The sequence below is a fragment of the Rhincodon typus genome, chromosome 21 (assembly GCF_021869965.1).
Source record: "Rhincodon typus isolate 14 chromosome 21, sRhiTyp1.1, whole genome shotgun sequence".
NCBI lineage: Eukaryota > Metazoa > Chordata > Chondrichthyes > Orectolobiformes > Rhincodontidae > Rhincodon > Rhincodon typus.
The window spans coordinates 15,967,741-15,984,546 of NC_063352.1; the positions used below are offsets into that span (position 1 = coordinate 15,967,741).

Consider the following 16,806-nt stretch of genomic DNA (forward strand, 5'->3'; position numbering starts at 1 on the left):
AACGTCAGCTTTCCTGCTCCTTTGATACTGCCTGGCCTGCTGTGTTCCTCCAGCTCCACACTGATTAATAGATTCCTTTTTCCAATCTGCTTTTGAAGACGTTAACTCCCCCTGTGGATATTTTCAAAAGCTATCATAACTCTTACCCAGATTGTCCTCCTTATATTGGTAGTCTATATAGTAATAGCTGTATTTTGTTTTGAAGATTCATCGCTATTTCTTCAAAGTAAGGGAGCACAACCTTAAATTTAGAGACCTTTCTGAGTAAAGGTGGTATTTTTCTCAAAAGAGATGGAATAGAAATCTGGAACATTTTTCGCTTGACCCCACCCCTCTCCCAAACAAAGGCAATTGATCCAGGTTTAATTAAAAAAAATTCAAGACTGAGTTTTCTGTCTGTCAAGGGTATCAAAGGAAATAGAGCAAACACAGACCAAAGGAAATGGTATAGCTCAGACGTGGTCTAAAATGCTTGAAGGCTGAATAGCCTCCTGCTGTTCCTGTGCTTTAGCACGATCTGGGTCTAGTTTTTCCTCTCCACTCATCCCATTCTTATTGTCCAAGGACTGCTAATCATGTCTTATGCCATGACATCACCATGATGAAAGGGGAGGAGGGGGGTCACAGGAACTATTGTAGCCATGCAAGGGCTGAACCCACTTTGGCATTATTTTGCATCTTATTCAAGTCAACTGGACTAACTCTACTCTTGTGAATTCAGCATTCAGATGTTGAAAGGTTCCTTATTGAGCTTTCTAATTTCTTTTATTTTCCACAGATGCTCCATTTTGTACATTAGGTGGATATCAGAGCAATAATCACTGCTACAGGTTGGTTACAAATAACTCCACATGGCAAATGGCTCGTCATTTTTGTCAATCTCACAGCGATGGTGACCTGGCAATTATAAAAAGTCCAGAAATTCAGAATTTTATAGCAAACATTACAGGATGGTAAGCTTTATAAAAGTGCATTAAGGTTTTTGCCAATTGCAGTCTCACATATTTTGCGTCCATCTCATTTTCAGTAACTCTTTGAATAAGCCTTTAACGCTATGCATTCAACTGTTCCAAGCCCAATGATCTGAAATTCTCTCCTTAAATCACTCTGCTCCTCTCTCCATCCTTCAGCATGCTCTACAAAGCCTATTTGTTTGGCCAAGCTTATGGTCACCTGTCCAAATATCTCTTCTTGTGACTCAAAATTAGTTTGATAATCACTCCTGTGAAGTTCCTTGGGCTCCACCTGCATTACAGATACAACAGAAAAGCAAGTTGTTACTGTTACGCTGAGGAGAAAACAAAACTCCAATTTATCTGCACAAAAAATGATTTAGGTTTAGATTCTATTGTCACATTTGCTTGCATACAGAAGAACAGTGAAAAGTGTACAAAGTTGCCATTTTCCAGCTCCATCTTAGCATACAAAAGACAGAATTAAAAACAGAAGCAGAAATAAAAGAAAAAGCCAAAAGAAAAGGAAATGTCAAAGACCCAGCCATTGTATGCATGATTAAAAAAATCACGGATGCATTCAAAAGCCATTGAATATTTTGAGCATCTATATTCTGCTCAGCAACATAAATGATGAGTGCTTCAACTTCCTTACTTAAGTGCTCAGTGAAACTAGTGCTGACCATGATTTGTCACAGTTGAATGCGAGAATGGTCGTTAGATGTTGTGACGTCTTTGAAGTTTGCAGTTCAGCTGCAACATCTGATTTTGATGGATTCCCAGTAAAATGCACATTCCACTTTCTGAGCAATGGGCCTTCAGGAGGAGTCAAAATGAAACCAGTGTTTCAAGTGTCAAAAACTGAAAATAAAAACCTTTTTTTTAAAGCTCTAACTTACAATTAATCACTCAGTAGCTGCTGCCTCCAACAAACAAATCTTTTTTTCTGCGTTATATAGCAAGGTACTTAATCATGTACAAACGGACCTTGTTTTCACATTGTTACCTCAGGTCTTTGGCACAGGAACAGGCCTTTTGGCCCAACTGGCCTGTGCCAGTTAATACTGTGCATTAGCCTTCATCAACTTTATTTCATCTAACCTTACCAGTATAAGTCCTATTCATTTCTCCCTCAAATATTTGTCTAGCACTCCTGTCAATGCATCCATGCTATTTCCCTCAGCCACTCCTTATGATAGTGAGTTCCACATTCTCACTAATGTCTGGGTGAAGAGGTTTCTACTGAATTCTCTGCTGCATTTATTTGTGTCAATGCTGCATTTATGCATTGTTTCTACTTTTGCACTCCACTGTGTGAGGAAGTATATTCTTTGCATCTACCCTGTCAAGCTCCTTCATTAGCTTAAAAACCTCAGTCAGGTTAACCTCAGCCTTCTCTCTTTAGGAGGAAAACATGCATTACAATGAGAGTTTGTAAGTTTGTCCTGACCAGCGATATACACCTAGTTAACTACTGATATTACATTTACATTGCTTTCCAATTGGATTGTTGGTCCTCACTGTGATCGCAGTGGGCATACTCTGAAGAGACCTTTATATTCTGTTGCATTAGGTTATACTGTAAGTTCTATGATCAGTTTAATGACCCTTCTTTTGCTCTTGTTGCAGCGAGCATCCTGTGTGGATAGGTCTCAGTGATACTGCTGGTGCTGGAACACTGCAGTGGGTGGACGGGTCCACCCTTGAAAACTTTCAGGAATGGTTGCCTGGGCAACCAAATACACTACTCAGTAACACCTGCGTGCTGATGGGTGCAAACCTTGCAGGAGAATGGAAAACAGATCTCTGTACCACGAGAAGAAATTTTGTGTGCGAATACAGAGTTGGAGGTTAGTGGATAAAATTAACAAATGGCTGATAGTAGGTTTCTTTCTTAACAAAATAACAGTCCAGGGCTTCTATGATTCTATTTTATTTTTCTCCCAATCTTTGCCCATCCGAGAGCCTGCCATTTCTTTCTGAAGGCATTGATCCATGCTTGGGCATGATGTCTCGAGTGCTGTGTTTTTGTACCCTAACCTGGAGCATTCTGCTTAATTCTTAAGAGTGAGATCAGCTAATGCAGGCCCAAGGTTCTGAGGAAGGGTCACCACACTCGAAACGCTGTGATTTTTTTTCTTCACAGATGCTGCCAGACCTGTTGAGCTTTTCCAGCAACTTCTGTTTTTGTTCCGGACTTACAGCTTCTGCAGTTCTTTTGGTTTTTATTTAGCATTAAACTCACTGCCACATCTCTTCCAGGCATATCCACCTTGTAGAAGTTCTGCTCCTCTCTCTGACAGGATTTCCGTTTCAATCTTTCTTCTTGCCCACCGACATTAAGTGCTGAGGAAGGGTCACCGGACCCAAAACGTTAACTCTGATTTTTTCTTCACAGATGCTGCCAGATCTGCTGAGCTTTTCCAGCAACTCCTGTTTTAGCAGCCCCAAACAAGCATGGTTACAGTTTAAGAGATTTAATCTCATATTTAGTGGAATAAAAATATAAGGTGGGAAGATATCCTCTCATCACAAACCATTTCTGCAATGTTTATCATCCAATACACCATGCACACCATAAAAAGCTGAAGGTACAATATGTTCATTATAATAATCCACAATTTAGCCTCCCCACATAAATCAATCATTGGCAACTATGATCAATATCTTTAGCTAATGGCTCATTTTTAAATTGGAAACACCTCGACCTCTAACAATGTTTGATGGTCACTTTGTGATTGTTCACAAACTTTACTTTGACAAGGGTTTCTTTTTGTGTGTGTTTTATGAAACAGAAAAGATTCCAGGTGCCAATTACAATCTATTGGGATCTCCAGCATTTAGCACCCACTTACCTGTAAAAAATATCACCGTGAACTACAATTCATCAACACCTTCAGAACTGGTGGAGGTGAGTGATTGTCTACCTGTTTTGTTTGGGTGCAATCAGCTTCCAATGAAGTGCATCAAAAAATAGTGTTTTTGAGACATGTCCGCTTCATACTAGACAGGTTTTGAAAGCTGAACTTTCCATGTACAACGTGGAGAAAAACGAAGAACTTACATTTCTATTCCATCAGTCACAGCTCTCGGGTCATCTCAATGTTTTACAGCTAAGTACTTTTGACGTGTAATCACTATTGTAATGTAGGAAACACAGCAACCAATTTGCGCAAACAAAGCACTCAGCAATAATTTAACAAACACATCATCAGAATTAAGAAAGTTTTTTTGTTGCTTTAGAGAAAAATGCAGAATTATCTCTAATGCAGCAGCCTTGCAGAGAAAGCCATAAGACAGCTGGTGCAGGAAGTGAATAGTGCCATGACAAATGCAGTAATGGTATGCTTCAAGGGCATAGGGATGTTATTCCAGTGCAAAATGGGTATTGAAGGTTCAAGCTGAAACTTACCTACTTGGGCAGTAACCTGTCACATAATTTAGAAACCCAGAAATCCACTCAACCAAGATACCACACAGGTAGTAATTATGACAATCACCCTGGTCACTTTGGGGCACATTAGAAGGGATTTTAGAATGAAACCAATTGCCTGCATTTATATAGCATCTTTTGTGTACACAGGACATCCCAAATATCAGCAAATTAATTGTGTTTGAAGTGCAATAACTATAATGCCAAGAAAGGCTGTTGGCGATTTCTGCATGGTAAGATCCCATGAGGAACAATGGTTGAGGGATAAGTATTGGCCACAGTGTCAGGGAGAACTCCCCTACTCATCTTCGAAATAGGGCCATGAGATGCTTTATATCCTGAGGAGACAGACAAGGCCTCTGTTAACCATCTCATTAGAAATACAGTACCCTGAATGTGCAGCAATCTCCTTATAAAACGTAGTCAGCTTTGACTGCTCAAATCCCATGATTAAAACCTAAAATACCTAACTTACAGTTAAGCAGGTTAACACTGAACCAAAGTAGACCCATTACTCTGATGTCAGACGATATACTTGGCTTGAAGAGCGGTAGGTCCTGACTCTGGTTTGTGAAAGATAGAAAGTGTTCCCCTACACTTTGCCTACGGAGTTTACTACAGGCAAGTGTAATTTCAAACGAAGAAACTACCAGAAATGGGAGAAGGGAGTTGAATGTGTTTTGACTTCTCTGCATCAAGCTGGTTCCTAATCCTTTTGTTTACGTTTTGATCTCATAGCTCATGGTCTTCCCAGGTCTTTGGTTCAATCATAATGGTTTTGTGTCAGTGCTCGAATTAGCCACACAAAATCTGAACCAGACTATCCAGGTGAAATTTAAGATCTACCGACCAAAATGTGCTGGAAAAGACATGCAACTTGTGACACCAGGTAACAGCTTAATGATGGGAGTCAGTGTGTCAGAAAGCAGAAATCCTGCCAATCTCATTAAAAGCAAAATACTGCAGATGCTGGAAATCTGAAACAGAGAATGCTGGAGAAACTCCAGCGGGTCTGGCAGCAACTGTGGGAAGAGAAACAAAGTTAATGTTTCAATTCTGGAATGAGTCTTCTTCAGAACTGATTAAAAATTTCCAAGTAGAGTCATACCAGACTTGAAAAATTAACTCTGTTTCTGTCTCCACAGTTGCCATCAGACCTGCTGAGCTTCTCCAGCATTCTGTGTTTGGCACAAATCCCCTTACGTAAATGGTCAGAAAAGTGTATATTTTCCAAATAAATTTTTCAGGAAACCTCAAATTCACAGCTTAAGTAGAAAATAATCATGCGCATATTTGCATATATTTATAAGTATTATGTGCTTATTTGAGGAATAACATACAGTGCAGACACAGGATGTTCAGTTTAACAAATCTATGATGGTGTTTATATTTCACAGAAGTCTCCTTGTATTCCATCTAACCTTCCCAACATTTCAGTGCAACTTTGTATTCCTTTCTGTCTCATGTACTTGTCTAATTTCCTTTTGGAAGCTTTCCTGCTATTTGCTTCAACAGCTTCCTGTAGGACACACAATAAATTACTTTAAATTTGTTGCAAGTTCCACAGATACACACATTTATATTCTATACAAAGATATTCAGAGAGTGATTGGATTAGAAATGTTATAAAATGTAAATTGACAATGCATATTTTTTCTTTGAAATTGAGTTGAAGAAAATTTCCAAATGTACATTATATACTTTCAAAATCACTGAACAATTTATTCTTCCAGACAATGAAGAAGTATGTTCGTCATTTGCTTTTTGCTTACCTCGAACTCTCAGCAACACCACCCATGGCTGTAACAGTGACACTAAATGGTGCAGTTTGGCTGAAACTTGCTTACCGCTCAAAAGACCCTGTGGTACCGATGTCTTTATTAGGTGTCCAAATTTACTCCCGCCTCACTTCATCGAAAGCCATCCACTTTACGACCTTGTGAAGGAAGTTCCTTGTACAGTACCAGCCAACAGCTCAACTCATTATGTAGTAAGATCATTTTTCACTTTTGCTAATTTTATATCTGTTCATAGCTTAAGCTGTAACCAATTATCAAGATCCTCGCAAGACAGTGAATCAGTCAACGGCAAACAGCCTATTCACCTGAAACAAGGATCTAACTGCTTAAATATGCAAATTAAAGTTCCTGTACTGTATAGGTAACCTGTCCACTAGTCCTTAATGACACTACTGAGGTCATTTACAAAACAGCCTAGGAAGCTTTTAATTTTTTAAAGGAAGAATGGAGGTTCAGGAGGGGCAATTCTTATGGCATCTTCCACTCACAACCCCAAAGTGACTCCATCCTGTTGCAGGTCTGTCTGTATACTACACCACTACACCCCTTCACACCCTTGAAATGCAACCTGCCAACCTGCTGAAATTGGTGGTGGGCCAATTTCCCACATTCCCACTAACTACTGAACTTCACCCTCAAAGTGCCTTAGTACTAACAGACAAGAAGGCACGGGCCCTCCACTGAGTCAGGGTGACACCAAAAATCATTTCCCTGCATCTGCCAACACCACCCCCCACCCTGCATCTTTGACCACTCTAATTTCAAGTCTCTCATGAGATTGTTTCTTTTTACATTTTTCTTAAGTTCTAAACTACCAGTCAGAACCTGACTGTCATCTCAATCCTAATATTGTCCTTTCACTTAATTTAGCATCTAAATATTAGAGGAATGTTATAAGACTAAGTTTCTAATTTTTCTTCATGTTCAGCTCCTGCTGAGAAATGAAAGGATTGAAGTGCAGTCCAATGACATCATAGCCATTCAACACGATGGCAAGCCTGGAAGCTTCCTACAGTGTCAACAGAATGATTCATCACCCTGGCAACAGAGTTACTACAGTGTAGTCTACTCTGGGGAGAGCAAGGACCTTTGGATAAATCTGACTGATAGCAACCGGACAGATGGTACTGTGTGCAATCTTCGTGTGCTTTATACTCACAGGCAAGAAACTAATGCCAGCAGTCCACTGCTTCGCAATGGGCAGCAATCACCAGGTGTTTATACTTACCAAGTAATGATGGAAAGTGGGCCCTTTTCCAGCAATGCATCTTGCACTGTTCAGGTGTTGGCCCCAATTACTGACTTCAGTGTTATTTACCCACTGAAACAAAATGGTGTGTTCTATGTGCCAAAGAATCGAGCTGTCATCATTGTTAAGGTTCAGTCATCTGGAAAGGCATTAACAAGTTGGTCTGGGAGCAATCAGAACTTCAGCTGTGAAATGACTTGCCCCTCAGAGCTCTCCTCCAACTGTGAAAAGGATGGTAATACCTGTTTTTCACGTATCCCGCTGACTGTCAAAGATTGTAATTTAACCAGCATCACCATCACCGCAAAGAACAAGGTTAGCTCTGTTAATAAGATGGTAACAGTGAGAGCTGAAGATCCAGTCGAAGGACTGACAATTTTGCCTGACCCAAGTATTCGGGTGTTGTCCAACTCTCTGGTGGTAAGTTATGTTTTATAGCTTTGGTCAGTCTTTCTTTAATCCTTAGCACTTTTCAAGTTATTATAAATCAAACATCCAGCCATGTTATTGGCTATATTGATTTATTGTAGTTCACAATGAAGTTTTGAAAATACCAGTTAGCCTCAAAGCAACAGATGCTAACCTGTCACTGTGTAGGCTGTCTTCCAATATTACAGCAGGTTACTATGTTTAGTTGATAAATATTTGAAAACTTTGATAATGCATTGAGTTGGGTGCTATTCTTTAATCTCTAGTTTATGTATAGTTCTGATTTCAACAGAAGGGAAAACAGATCTTTTGTGGTAAAATTGGTGGCTGGCCTATTTACCAGCCCTGTGCAGATATGCTGGGATGGGAGCTAATAAAGTGGCAGCAGAAGGCATCTGGTGGTGATTGGGGGATGGAGGGGGGTGGTGGGGGGATAGGAATGGGGAGGAGAGAAGAGACTGGAGTGGATCGTCAGTTAATCCAATTAACTAGGCTAATGACACTTAACCTTGGAAAGATCACCTAGTATTATTGAATCTGCATCTAACACCCTTTTAGACAGTGTATTCCAGATCATTGGAAAGAAATTTCTACTTCTCTTCCACTGTTCTTTTACCAACCTTTCTACCAGTGGAAGCAGTTTCTCTTTATGAACTCTACTGAAAACTTGCAGGACCTCAAATGTATCAGCTAAATCCCCACTTTAATTTCTTTGCTCAAAGAAGACCAATTTGAGAAGTACTATATTTCATTCTGCAGTGTATAGAGCTGGTATCATTACATAACCAAGTGGAATCAACATTAAAGAGAGAAGATTATATTTGACAGATTGTATCAAAGTCATCAAAATCAAATTTGAACATATTTCCGTGGATTTGTTGTGGTTTCATAACAATTAACTCTAAAGAGTAGCAAAGCATCCATTTAATTCCCTAATTGCTTAAGTTGTATTTGTGTCTAGACCTATACAGCAAGAGTGAGTTCTGGAACAAATGTCATGTTTAAATGGACTGTTGATGATAAGGCTTCCTTCATACACTACAATCAAGTGTACAAAGTCATTTACCGAACTGAAGCTGTTTACCAACTCTCAGTAAGTAGAAGCAGTGGCTGGAATTGATTGTGCTGTTCCTCTGGGTTAGTCCTCATTATGCATATGCCCTTATTTTTTCCTCAGTGTCTTTACCAAAGCTGTTGGATGTCCTGTCATAGTAAAAGGGTTCATTTACTGCTGGGCCCAACTAGAGTATCACACTCAGTTTGGTGACCACAACAGAGGAGATTTACCAGAATGGTTCCAGGGATAGGCATTTAGTTAAATATTGGATTGGCAAGGCTGTGGCTGTTCATCTTGCAACAAAGGTGATTGAAAGAAGATTTAGTATAGCAGTATAGAGTTATGCATATGCCCTTATTGTTTCTCAGTGTTGATTACCTGTCATAGTAAAAGGGTTCATTTACTGCTGGGCAAATTTGAAGCTCTATTGCATGGTGTATTCAGGAACCTATTTAGTGCCAATACTCCTCAGTCAATCAAGTAGCTCCGACTTTCCATGGCCGCTGAGCTAAATGTGTAAACCAAGAAAATGGGCCATATTTAAGCAAAAGGGAAGGCGAATGGTATGTTTGCCTTTATTTGGAAAGGGTGGGGGTTGCTAGAGGGTAAACAAGCACATCAATTAGGAGCAGAAGTAGGCCCGTTGGCCCCCTTAAGCATGCTCCACTGTTTGATGCAATTGTGAATGATCCAACTGCGGTTTCAATTCCACTTTACTGTTTATCCAAAATATCCTTTTGTCTACTGTGTCAGTCAAGAATCTTTCCTTAAATATTCAATGACTCTGCCTCCACCACACTGGAAAAGGGAGTTCCACTAATTTATGACACACAAAAAATACTGCTGCACATTTCCTTCTTGAATGGGATGCCATTTATTTTTAAACTGTGTCCCCTGATTCTGGCCTCTTCCAGAAGGGGAAACATCCTTTCGGCATCCAATCTGTCAAGTTCCCTCAGGATCTTTGGCAGGTCTGGCAGCATATGCAGAGAGAGAAACAAAGTTATCGCAGAGTCCAATGTGATTCTTCTTTGAAGCTCTGACAAATAGTCATGTTAAACTTGAAACATTAACTCTATAGATGCTGCCAGACCTTTTTTCTCATTCATTTACAGGATGAGGGCGTCGCTGGCTCGGCCAGCATTTATTGCCCATCCCTAATTGTCCAGAGGGCAATTAAGAGTCAACCACATTGCTATGGGTCTGCAGTCACGTGTAGGCCAGACTAAGTAAGGATGGCAGTTTCCTTCCCTAAAGGACATTAGTGAACCAGATGGGTTTTTCCTGACAACCGACAATAGATTCATGCTCATCATTAGATTCTTAACTCCAGATATTTATTGAATTCAAATTCCACTTCTGCCTTGGCGGGATTCTAACCTGGGTCCCCAGAACATTATCTCAGTCTCTGGATCAACAGTCCAGTGATAATACCATAGGCCACTGCCTCCCCAAACCTACTGAGTTGCTCCAGTACTTTGATTTTATTTCAGATTTTCAGTGTTCACAGTATTTTGCTTTAATTACCCCTTAGGATATTTACGTGTTTTTAAACTCCAATGTGTACAGACATCACCTAGTCAATCTTTCCTTGTAAGATTACTCCCTTGTCTTAGGAGTCAATTGAGTGAACCTTCTCTGAACTGCTTCTCATGCAGTTATGTCCTTGAATCAGGAGGCCAGATCTGTATACATTACTCCAGATCTAGTTTCACCAATCTTCTGGACAGCTGTGGAAAAACAGTCTGACTTTTATATTCCCTTCCCCTTGCAATAAATTATATACATATATTACAATATGGACTTCTGCAAATATATAGCACTTTGAGACCCTAGCTTGAATATTGTGTACAATTTTGGCTCCCAGTCTAAGGAAAGAGATTCTTGACTGGGAGGGTAACAGAGGTTCACTGAATTGTTTCTGAGATGGTGTTAGAGTGGACCTCGGACGAGAGATTGAATAGAATGCGTCTACATTCTCTGGAGTTTAGAAGGTTCTCTTGGATCTAACTGAAATATATAAAATTCTTAGAGGGCTTGATAGGGTACAACCTGAGACATTGTTTCACCCTGGCTGGAGTGTCTCTGGCTTGAGGTACAATCTCAGCAAACTAAGCGGTGAGCCATTTAGAATTGAGATGAGGAAATTATACTTACTGAGAGAATCATGAATCTTGAGTTCTTCATCCCGAAGGACAGCAGTTACTTAGTCATCAAGTACAATCAAGGCTAAAATGGATAGACTTTTGGGTATGAAGGAAATGGGGATGGTGCAGGAAAGCGGATTTGAGATATAAGATCTGCTATGATTCTATTGACTGGTGGAGCAAGATTAGGGGGTCATATTCTCCTATTTCTGCTGTATGATCTTATGCCCACACAGATGCGAAACAGTCAGTTAGAGGAATGGACAATGCATAACTATAATGACACTCGAGTTCTTGAAGGAACCTCAGCAGCAAATAATATCATATGAGCAAGGTGCCATTGTTTAAAACCCACTCAGTTTAACCACCAAAGCCCAGTGAGATGATGTCTTAGGAGGATAGTGGAGTTGTTGTTTTGCCAGGATGAGGTCTATTGGACTTAAAAGCTCCAACTAAACTTATCCTGAGATCTTGTGATTGGAACACTATCAAAACAGGAAAAGGTGGCAAATGTGAGTGAAATATAAAGCTTGGAAAACTGAAGGACAGAAAGTTTACAATCTAAGATGTACAATGAATGTCATTCTCGAAATGTAATGTAAATAATTTCTGTTTTAATAGAAGGAAAGTAATTTATATAGCATAACTTAAGGGCATTCCGAAGCCAGCAAAAGACTTTTGAATTGTAGTCACCAGTGGCAGTCAATTTGCTCACAGCAAGACTCCACAGACAGCAGTGTGATAACATTCTGTCCTAGTGATATTGTTTTGAGGGTTTAAATATTGGCCAGGACAAGACAAAAAGAAACACCTCTTTTATACTTCCTACTAAAACTTGCAATTCATTGTTGCAGCTGATCGCATCCAACCACGTGAGCAGCCAGAAGATTATTTGCAATGTTACAGTGGACAGGAGGAATCCCTTAGCTGAGTTCAATGTCTCTGCTGTTCCAGCCATCCTTGTGCGAGGCTTCCTATACACGTTTGCTGCCAGTGTGAAGGTAGATGCAGCTGTAAATGCTACATTCAGGTAAAGAGTGGAAACTACTGTTTGGATATTGGTTTACTGTGTAAAATTTCAAAATTTGCTGTTGATACCAAACTTGGGGGTGACAGTGTGGTTAACAGTTTCAAAAAAATGCCTACAAGAAGACATAATCAGGTTGGCAAAATGGGCAGACAATTAGCACATGGAATTTATGACAGAAGTGTCATGTTATTCATTTTTGGCAGAAAGGATGGAGAGTCAATGTCGATATAATGGCAATATTTTAAAACATGTGCAAGAATGGAAGCACCAGAAGGAGACCGTGCATTGGCCTCTGAAGGGGACAGGTCATATCGAGGGGTGGATAACAAAGCATGTGGAATCTTGGGCCTCATAATCAGAGGCATTGAGTACAAAAGCAGGGAAGTTATGCTGAACCTTTAAAATGCTTTGGTCATGCCCCAACTAGAGTATCACGCTCAGTTTGGTGACCATAACAGAGGAAGATTTACCAGAATGGTTCCAGGGATAGGCATTTAGTTAAGATTAAGTTAGCAAGGCTGTGGCTATTCATCTTGCAGCAAAGGTGACTGAAGGAAGATTTAATATAGCAGTAATAGGGTTATGTAGGCTTTGTTAAAGATAGATGAGGAAAATGGCTTCCTGTTGGTTGAATGTACCAGATCTAGGGAACACAGATTTAAAATTTTGAATAAGTGAGAGGGAGTGCGAGGAAGAACATTGAGTGGAAATGACCTGGAGCTGGCTGCCCACTTTACATGAGGCTTGTGGAAATAATGAAAAGTGAATTCAACAGGCACTTTAAGGAAACAAATTTGTAGGGTTACAGGGACCAGAAGTGAGATAATTACAGGATTGCTCTGTTGGGAGCAGAGATGGATTTAATGGGCAGAACGGTGATGGATATGACTCTGACTTTTTTTCTGACTAGTGATTCATTCATGTAGGATTCTCTTAAAGAACTAGTTGAAATTTTCTGTATTTGCAGACCTTACTTTTCTATTTGCGCAGCTGAGGGAGAAGGGATTAGACTTTGCTATGATACTTGGTTAACAATGTTTGAATCCATCAAGTAATAACATTTTGTTCTATTCATTCATGTGATGTGGCCTTAATAGCAAGACCAGCATGTATTGCACATCCTTAGATGCCCAAAAAGCAGTTAAGTGTCAACCACATTGCTGTGGATCTGGAGTCACACGGAAACAGGTAAGAATTGCAGATTTTCTTTCCTGAATGACATCAGAGGACCAGGTGGGTTTTCACAACATTTGGCAGTGGCTGGATGGTTATCACTTCCAGATTTTAAAAAATTGAATCCAAATCCCACTGTATGCCATGGTGGGATACAAACATATGTCTCCAGAGCATTAGCCTGGATTTCTGGATTACTAGCCCCACATTATCACTATGCCACCTCCTTGGTTGTAAAAGGTCATAGTTGTAGCATAATAGATAAGCTACTGGACTCAAAATGCCAATGCTTGCACCAGTGCTTAAAGATAGTTCTAATCCTGCCATGGTACTGGGGAATTGACATTTAATGAAACAAGGAAATCGTGAACAAAAAAGGTGCTGTAAATCATGGTGACCATATAATTACTACATTACAGTAAAATCCTATCTGCTTCACTAGCATCCTTCAGGGAGGAAAATCTGCCACTTTACCCCATGTAATCTACATTAGACTCCAGATTTACAGCAATGCGGATGATGCTTCACGTGACTTTGAAACGACCAAGGTATTCAGTTGTATTTAAGAAGTTAACTATCCACATTGTCCAGGGAAGTTATGGATGGATAAAAATTGATGGCTTTACCAATGATACCTGCACACCCTGAATGAATAAAAAAAAGTCTGTTTGTTATATTCTGATCCATAGGCAGGTTCTACTCTAACTCTTATATGTGAGATTTTTTGCAGAGATTAATCTGTTGAGGCGCCTTTCATTTGCTTCCCCTATCACATGATAATTACCTTGAACTGAGGATGACAGAAAGCCCTTATGTACGTGTCATGATGGTGCAGGCAACACGTATACTTACAGTGCAAGGCCATTTGGCGGTCAGTTGATTCAGTTCTTCACTATCTGGAGTGGGGTTCAAACCTAACTCTCCTAATTCAGCACTAGGAATGGGGTCACAGAATGTGAAATTGTTGGGTGTACAGATGAAAATAAAAAATTACTAACTTCAGAGGGATCTATTTCTCTTGAATCCTGCATTAAGCACAATGGAACCAATGGTGCAACTCATATACTATCTAAATGCCATGGGTAAGTGGCAATATGAACCCAGATTTTGATTTCTATTACCTGGCACAAAGCTAGACAGGCAAATGCAGACTGTAGGGGCTTTGTACGTAGCTTCTGAAGCTTAGTGTACCAACTGTGCTTGTTATCACAAAACTCATACACACCAATGATGGAGAATCTGTACTGAATCTTTCTGTTGCTTTGCAGGTGGAGTTTTGGAGATGGGAGCGGCGATCAGGTTTATCAGTTCACGTGCCCATATAACCTCAGTCTTTCAGTCCCTCAGCTGACAGTCAAGCAAGCAGTGCTGCAACAAAATGTTACACACGTATACCAAAAGCCAGGTAAGATGGTGAACTTAAGAGTCCCTGATGAGTGACGAATGCCTGTTGGCTTGTTCAGATATGTTCACCGTTATTGACAACAAGAAAATAGGAGCAGAAGTCGGCTATTCGGCCCATTCAGCCTCCTCTGCTGGAACATGGTTGATCTAATTATGGCCTCAATTGCATTTTTGTGGTGCAGGACCCTTGACTCCCATGTGGGTCAAAGGATTTAATTTGGAAATGAAATTATTCCTGTAGTGAAAAGTAGGAGAATACCTGTTTGTTTCACAATAAGACCCACTCTCAAATTCAATTTTCAGAAGTAAATGACAATGTGGGGATGGTGTGTGCATTTGGGGCGGGGTTGTGGTGGCTCATATTCTCCTTGACTCTGGCAGTAGTCTTGTTAGTCATTTCACTATTATCTCCATTGGAGATCCATGCCACTTCAATCCCCCTGGTCACAAGTGAGTGATCACCAGGCAGCTTCTACAATGGACAGGTGACCTACTCTACTGGTATATCCCCAGGGCCCAGGAAAATTACATACCCTCCTGCTCTCCAATTTTCAAAGCCGATTCTTCCTGTTATTTCATTTGTGGGTACTTTCGTGTATTTTCCCGAAGAAACCAGTTTTAGCCCCTTGGCTTCTGGTCTTCTCCCTAATTGTATTAATTTCTTATAACCCAACATTAAAACTTTATACATTTGCTACATTCCAGCAGGGACCACATTTAAGTATTTCCAAGGCTGTAAAGTAGTTTAAAGGTGACCAGTCTTTATGAAATACACTATGTAGACCTGACTCCTTCTCTCTTTGACAATAATTAGTGTAAATGAGAGATAGTTTTGAAGCGTTTTTCTTACGTAACGGCTCAGGGGGACAGTCTCGTTGGAACATTCTCTACAACACAACAGCTGATATTCAGAGGCTGACTGCAAAATCACTATCAGTTCAAGCTCAAGTTTACATTGCACCTGTCCCTCTGCAGAATAATATTGATTGGAGCAAAAGATGTGAAATGGCAGGTGAGTGAGGAACAGTTGAGTGAGAGAACTCTAAAGCAAGATCAGTGTGGTTAAGATCACAAGAGGCTTTGGACAGATGTGTAAGGTTAGGGATGTTTCAGAGATAGTAGGAACTGCAGATGCTGGAGAATCTGAGATAACAAAGTGTAGAGCTGGATGAACACAGCAGGCCAAGCAGCATCAGAGGAGCAGGAAGGCTGACGTTTCGGGCCTAGACCCTTCTTCAGAAGTTTCTGAAGCTTTACACCTTGTTATCTAAGATTTAGGGATCACAGGTTAAAAATTAAATGGTCTTCCATTTAAGAATAAGCCAAAAAGAAATTTATTCTCACTGTGGGTTATCAGTCTTTGGAATCCTGTTCCACAGACAACACTAGACTCTGTATCTTTATAATATTCAAGGATGAATTAGACACATTTTTGATTGATGTGGAAATTAGGAGTTACTAGATACAGGCAGGAAGGGGAATGAAGGGCACAAATCAGAAATGATCTTTCTGAATGGCACAATAGTCTTGATGGGGCCAAATGGCCTACAATTTCTTATAATCTTATGAAGAGAGACAAGGCGGTTTTTAGAAACATTCAAGAGCAACACAAGATATTTTTAATCAACCTGTTCAGACATGTTATGACACAATTATAGGGCAGACGGGACTTGAACCTAGGCTACCAGTCCAGAGGTAGGGGCACTACTATTGCTCCACAGAGCCCTCTCACAAAGACCAGCTGTAAAGAGCAAAGGAACAATGAGTGAAGTGGTGGAACTAAGTGAGTAGAGAGCAAGCAGAGGTCAGGATTGCGAGCGGTAGAGGGAAATCCTTAAGTTCAAGTGGATAGGTGAATTGATAGCAGCAAGACAGTCAACTCTGACTGAAGCCCCAAACAGTTTAATTTCAGCCTCGGGATGCATTACAGCAACAATCCTGATTTTGCCCCAATCCGACTCTGTTGTGTGATTAGTGTATCAGAACCGGTCATCCTTCAGAGTCCTCAAAAACTGGGCAAGCCCGTGGATAGATGACATGCCCCATTTCCTTTATGTTCTACACTCTCCTAAACCGAAAAGACATAATTGATGTAATTACTGTATTCCACTGATTTATACTGGCTGATTTTT

General features: G+C 40.2%; 1 protein-coding gene across 1 annotated transcript in view; it reads left to right on the top strand.

Annotated features, from left to right (window-relative positions):
- pkd1a (polycystic kidney disease 1a) overlaps positions 1-16,806 on the top strand; it is a 170,507-nt gene that overhangs the window by 71,520 nt on the left and 82,181 nt on the right. The window contains exons 7-15 of the mRNA XM_048609690.1: positions 779-953; positions 2,583-2,803; positions 3,749-3,864; positions 5,125-5,275; positions 6,120-6,376; positions 7,114-7,854; positions 8,825-8,956; positions 11,922-12,097; positions 14,539-14,675. Of these exons, the coding sequence (XP_048465647.1) occupies positions 779-953; positions 2,583-2,803; positions 3,749-3,864; positions 5,125-5,275; positions 6,120-6,376; positions 7,114-7,854; positions 8,825-8,956; positions 11,922-12,097; positions 14,539-14,675 (2,106 nt within the window). The remainder of the gene's footprint in view (positions 1-778; positions 954-2,582; positions 2,804-3,748; positions 3,865-5,124; positions 5,276-6,119; positions 6,377-7,113; positions 7,855-8,824; positions 8,957-11,921; positions 12,098-14,538; positions 14,676-16,806) is intronic.